Here is a 6,395-nt window from a genome sequence, read left to right as displayed (position 1 = left end):
ATGGATGTGATAAATGGAGTGAAAGGAAAGCTGTCACAAGTATTTGAGATGAAGGACTTAGGTGAATCTACACAAATCTTAGGCATGAAGATTTTCAGGGACAAGTCTACTGGTATGTTGAAGTTGTCTCAGGAGGATTATATTCTTAAGGTGCTGAAGAGGTTTAATGTAGGTGATGCTAAACCCAAAAATTCACCACTTCCTAGTGATCTCAAATTGACAAGGGAGCATTCACCAACTACAGAAGCAGAAAAGGAGCGGATGGCCACTGTTCCCTATGCTTCAGCTGTTGGTAGCTTGATGTATGCCATGGTGTGCACACGACCTGCATTGCTTTTGCAGTGGGAGTTGTTAGTAGGTTTGTTTCAAATCCAGGTGAAAAACATTGGGAAGCTGTAAAGTGGTTACTAAGGTATTTGAAGGGTACTTCAAGTATGGGGCTTTGTTTCTGGCAGAAGGGAGTAAAGCTAGAGGGTTATGTTGATGCTGATATCAGTGGAGATATCGATACAAGCAAAAGCACTTCAGGATATGTTTCTACTGTGGGGAGTACTGCAGTGAGTTGGATGTCCAAGTTACAGAAGTGTATTCTCCTTGTCTACTACAGAGTCTGAGTATGTGGCTATGTCGGAGGCAGGTAAGGAGATGGTATGGTTGATTGGTTTTCTTGAGGAGATGGGCATTAAACAGGAAAAGGTGATACTTTATAGTGATAGTCAAAGTGCATGCATTTGGCTAAGAATCCTCATGTATCATTGTAGGACTAAACACATTCGTAGGCGTTTTCACTATATCAGGAGTTTAGTGGAGGAGAATGAGTTGAGTCTGGAGAAAGTGTTGGGTGCTAAGAATCCAGAATATGCTCACTAAGAGTGTGAGTTGCGATAAACTAAGGTTGTGCAGGACCTTAGTTGGTCTTCGTTGATTGATGGTGAAGATGGTGGATTAGGAGTTGAGATGAATGAGAAGATCATGAAGGTATGGTATTTTCTTCACTTACACCTATCTCCAAGTGGAAGATTGTTGGGTATATGGCAACATATGAAGCTCTTGAAGGTGTATTGGGGTGTGGAGAAAGGTTGCGTCGAATTGAAGTTTCGGGGGATCGCCCGATCGGGTCGGGCAAGGCCGCCTGATCGGGGGCGCAACGAGGCACAGCAGCTAGTGAAAGTTGATCTCGCCCGATAGCTTCGGGCCTACTCGCCCGATCGGGCAGAACAACGAACAACGACAAGGCGTTTGTTCGCCCGATCGGGCCAGCATTGACGAGAGGGGAAGATGGCCTCGCTGGCTCGCCCGATGACATCGGGCCTACACGCCCGATCGGGCCCGGGAGCAGTTTGGTTTTGGCGTAAAGTCGCCCGATCGGGCGGGTCTCGCCCGACCTGATCGGGCAGGGCTGTTTTTGACGCGGGATGGCTCCGAAAACGCGTTTTCTTTAGTGGAGGTATATATAGGTGCCCTAATTACGAGATTAATGTATTCTTTGTCATTAAAACACATCTAGAGAGAGAAAAAGGCTATAGAGAGAGATCTTAAGCACTTTTTGTAATCTTTCTTGAACGTTCATCGATTCCTAGTGCATATTCGTGGTTTTTCTCCCAGTTCTTGGGTTTCCACGTAAAAAGTTCTGGTGTGATTTTTCCTGCTTTCTTATTTGATATTCTGTTATTGTTTGCTATTATTCTACGATTGATAGTCAATAGGACTTACACAAGATTGCTAATCAAATGCTAGACTTTTGATTATAGTCGAACATGTAATAAGTAACCAAACTAGTATGTTTAAATATGTGCACTATTATAAAAGAATTATTATGTAAAATAACATTATTATATTTTATATAATTTTATTAGACTTAGTAAAATAAGTAACATAATAATAAGAATTACATAAAATTCCTTTGAAATAAAAAAAGGGGATTTGAAAAATCTGATTATTCTTTTAAAGATACAAGATTTCTAAAATATAATTTGTCATGAAAAAGAAATAAATATCGTTGCAAAAATAACTTGAAAGAGATAACTTTTAGAAAGATGAGATCTCAAGAAGATTTAAGAAAAACATCCTTAATAGATATAATAGATCCGTGATATAGGATCATATTTTTTAATAAGGAAAATTATCTTCAAAATTTTCTTTTAAAAAGTTGAGCATACATCTCATTCGCAAACACGTTTTTCTAGAGCTATCTTGAGTATTTTATGAAAAACAAAATCCCCAAAAGCAGAAGTATAGCACAGTGTTCTGACATTACTAAGGTGGTTACCTAAGAGTTTATCGAAGCCTCTATCTTGTTATTTGAGAAGCACTTGTTTGAGGGTAAAATCAATATGTAATTTTCACATTACTAATAGAGAGTGTTGGGTTGGGTACACGAGTTTGTATTTAGTTCAACTTAACAACACTTGTAGTTAAGTATTGGGGAACACTACTGTAGTTAATAGTAGGGACTTGTACTTTGAGTGAGGTATTAGTGGAATTTGCTATTAGTGGATTTGGTGGACGAAGATCTCGAAGTGAAGATTGAACCATGTTAAAACTCTTTTGTGTCCCCATTTCTTTTTATTATCCGTTTATACAGTGTGTTTCAACTCAATCTCGAAATCTCAATTTTAATTGAAACACGATGCATGTTATAGTGACAAATAAGGAGAATAGGCCCTTAGTCCCATATAAAATCAGTCCACTATTACTTACCTATAAGGAAACAATTATTGACTAAGTAATACTCCCTCTGTTTTTTTATCAATCTCACTTAAAATCTTGGCACTATTCATACTTAGAGAGAATCTTCTTAATTGTTTTCAATTTATAAGAAAAAAATATAGTCATGTGGGGTCTTGTTTGATTCGTCTTGATTAGTAAGTTATTAATCTTCAATCGTTATAATTTTTACTAATATATAATGAAAGATATTTAAGTTCAAAGAGGTGCATTGGAAGATGCGCACAAGAAGGTGAGAATGATAAAAAAAATATAAAGGGAGTAACAACTATGTTTAAATGACTAAAAACAAAGAAACTAATAGATAACAATTTGAAGCACAACTTCATCATATTCCACCAAAAAATTGCTTTACACAAATTTAAATATGCTCTGAATCTAATTTAGCGCTTTTATTCATAGAAATGTTTCGATTATGGCCATTTCAATATACTTGTAAAAAGTGTACAACTCCGAGTAATCGATATATTTCGATAAAGAAAACCATAGAACATTCAGAAAGATAACCTCATGGTCTTACTCCTTTAAATCATTGTTAAAAGAAGTATACACCAACGAGCTAGCTAGGGGGTACAACGTTGCTGATATAGAATCATTTGAGATGCATAATCTCTCAAGATGAAGGAGTATTGTGCGACTTACTATTATTATGGAATGGTATCAAAGGGAAGTAGCTAAATAAAGTTTAACCATACAATTCGTTAGCAAAGTACATATAATTATAGTTTTTGTGTTAGGGACTTAGAGCAAGTAGCCTACTAGCCCTTAATTAATGTTTAAGGGCACTGTACGGTATAACCATGGTATAGAATTGAGTCCCAGCGGGGGCATGTAACGGAAGCACTAGGAACACACTTGTCGTTTGCTTTACAACATGCACTGCATATTCTCACACACATCCTTGTCCTTCCAACATAAGCTGGTGAGGATCTACATCTATTCATGCATTCGACCACGCAGAACCCTGACATTTTGCAAACACACATTTCAATATTACAATGTATAATACTTGTATTGTTAAAGGTAATCTTTCATAGAAGACGTGATATTTATAAAAATAACGCAAGAGTAGAACTTTATGGATTAATTAAAATCATAATCACAATTACTTTTTTATATACAACTCCCATGTTCTAATTTGTATATCTTGTTTGATATGTTAAAAGTCAAAATAATATTATCTAAAAGCATAAACTTAAAGAATAAGACAATCAAAATCAGATTGATAAAGTTAGTAATATATTGTATTTAACATACCGTGATTGTAAGGCTTGGAAGGAGTCACTGGGATTGGTGGGTATTCAGATGGAGGTTGGGATGGAGGGGCAGAAGGAGATTGTGGTGGAGTGTAGGTCGGAGGACTAACAGGAGTTGGGGGAGTGATTGGAGCTTGTGGGGGAGTGGAGGTTGGGGGAGCTGTTGGGGTGTAAATTGGGGGAGAAATTGGAGTTTGTGGTGGTGTGTAGACTGGGGGAGTAGCGGGGGTAGGGGGAGTAGTTGGAGCTTGTGGGGGTGTGTATACTGGAGGAGTAGCCATAGATGGTGGAGTGGCTGGTGTTGGGGGAGTGTATATTGGCGGAGTTGCGGTGGTTGGTGGAGTGGATGGAGCTTGTGGTGGGGCGTTGGTTGGGGGAGTAGTTGGGGCTTGTGGTGGGGTGTACATTGGGGGAGTAGCTGAAGTTGGAGGAGTAGCTGGAGTCTGTGGTTGCGTGTAGATTGGAGGAGTGGCAGGTGTTGGGGGAGTGGTAGGGGCTTGTGGTGGGGTGTAAACTGGAGGAGTAGCCGAAGTTGGAGGAGTAGCTGGAGTCTGCGGTGGTGTGTAGACTGGAGGAGTGGCGGGAGTTGGGGGAGTGGTTGGAGCTTGTGGAGGTGTATATACTGGAGGAGTAGCAGTGGTTGGTGGAGAGGCAGGTGTTGGGGGAGTGGTTGGGGCTTGTGGTGGAGTGTAAGCTGGAGGAGTAGCCGAAGTTGGAGGAGTAGCTGGAGTCTGTGGTGGCGTGTAGACTGGAGGAGTGGCGGGAGTTGGGGGAGTGGTTGGAGCTTGTGGGAGTGTGTATGTTGGAGGAGTAGCGGTGGTTGGTGGAGCAGCATATGTTGGGGGGGAGGCAGGAGTCTGTGGTGGGGTGGTAGGAGCTTGTGGTGGAGGGTACGACGGAGGAGTAGCCATAGTTGGTGGCGTGGCAGGAGTCGGAGGAGTGATAGGAGCTTGTGGTGGGGTATACACAGGAGGAGTGGCGATAGTTGGAGGAGTGGCAGGAGTACTCGGAGGAGTACTAGGAGTTTGTGGTGGGGTGTATGATGGAGGAGTGGCGATAGTTGGGGGAGTGGCAGGAGCTTGTGGTGGGGTATAGACAGGAGGAGTGGCAGGAGCCTGTGGTGGAGAGGTGGGAGACTGGGGTGGGGCGTACACTGAAGGGGTAGGTGCTTCAGCTCCCGGAGGACAATGAGCTTCAATGTACACCTGCATCGACTTAAAAATTTGAGAATAGATGCTAAAATATTGTTGAACTAATATTACAACTCCCCATGCATGTTGTATGTGATTAATACGTGAACAACATTTACAAAATCTAATCTTTCTATTGTATTGTTTATCAGACTTTTAAATCTTGTTATATCTTAATGTCATAAATCGAAGTAATTCTAAACCTATTAATAAGTTTACATGGGTTACTTGTTATGTAGAGCGGCATTTCATAGATCAATTTATCAAATAAATAATCGCAAAATGTCTCATATCATCATTTTTGCAATGACGCCTTACGTATCCACTTTATTTTGATCACTCTTTGTCTTGGGAATCAACAATATTTATTGAACTACTCTTATTTTAATTCACTTTCAAGAATAAACACATATATACAATATTATATAGATATGAAATATGTACCTACATAGACACAAATACACAATGCAAGCATATATACCCCCTCTAGCAAAAAAACAAAGTGATGAACTAATATGACTTCTCAAAAGGAGAACTTAATTAGTAACAATATATATAGAGAATATACCTGGGTTGATACAACAAGAAAACATGCAAACAAGAACGAAGTTTTCGAAGCCATTGTAACTGGCAAGGCTGAGAAAACCTAAGAAGGAAGAAACTGAGGCTTAAGGGTTTGTTTGGTAATGATGTATCTGGAAGTGTGTGGAGTGAACTATATATAGCTAGTGAGGGCATACAATTAGTTTGGAAAGAGAACTAGGCTTTCGATTGCAACTTTGCATTAATGATGGGAAACCGAGTTGTAAGTTTCCCCACATAAAAACATGTACTTATGACAAACATTAGATCTGATAATGGCATCTTTTAAGTATTCAAGGTCAACCCCTCCTATTGGCTTCTCCAACATGACAAGAACCCAACTCCAGCTTGTTTCTCTAGTAGTTTGAACTGTGGCCCATAACCTCGCTAAAGTAATGGCATTCGGAGTCGAACAATGTTAGGAGAATCATTGTTTTAGAGACGTTGCTCCTTATATATTTATGGACATTTCGTCTTTTGATTAATGCACTTATCTTTTCTTCTCAAAAGAAAAACTTCAGTTAATTTTTTTCATTTCCTGTTAATCTATTATCCATGAAAATAACTCTTTTCAATAAGTAATATGAAATTCTCTAGGTTATCCTTGCATAGGGCTCCTACCTAAATGTCCATTACAAAC

The 6,395-nt window shown here is 39.6% G+C and overlaps 1 protein-coding gene across 1 annotated transcript; it reads right to left on the bottom strand.

Moving 5' to 3' along the window:
* Positions 1-3,157: 3,157 nt before the first annotated feature.
* Positions 3,158-5,857, bottom strand: LOC104895654 (extensin). The gene is made up of 3 exons (XM_010682221.3): positions 5,742-5,857; positions 3,985-5,188; positions 3,158-3,691 (listed from the first exon to the last, which is right to left on the bottom strand). Exons 1-3 carry the CDS (start codon positions 5,793-5,795, stop codon positions 3,504-3,506), a joined length of 1,446 nt encoding a protein of 481 aa, XP_010680523.1. The 5' UTR covers positions 5,796-5,857; the 3' UTR covers positions 3,158-3,503.
* Between the last annotated feature and the right edge of the window lie 538 nt (positions 5,858-6,395).

Source organism: Beta vulgaris, chromosome 6 (genome assembly GCF_026745355.1).
Source record: "Beta vulgaris subsp. vulgaris cultivar EL10 chromosome 6, EL10.2, whole genome shotgun sequence".
NCBI lineage: Eukaryota > Viridiplantae > Streptophyta > Magnoliopsida > Caryophyllales > Amaranthaceae > Beta > Beta vulgaris.
Note: the sequence above shows the minus strand (reverse complement) of the source record. Positions and strands in the feature narration are given on the sequence as shown.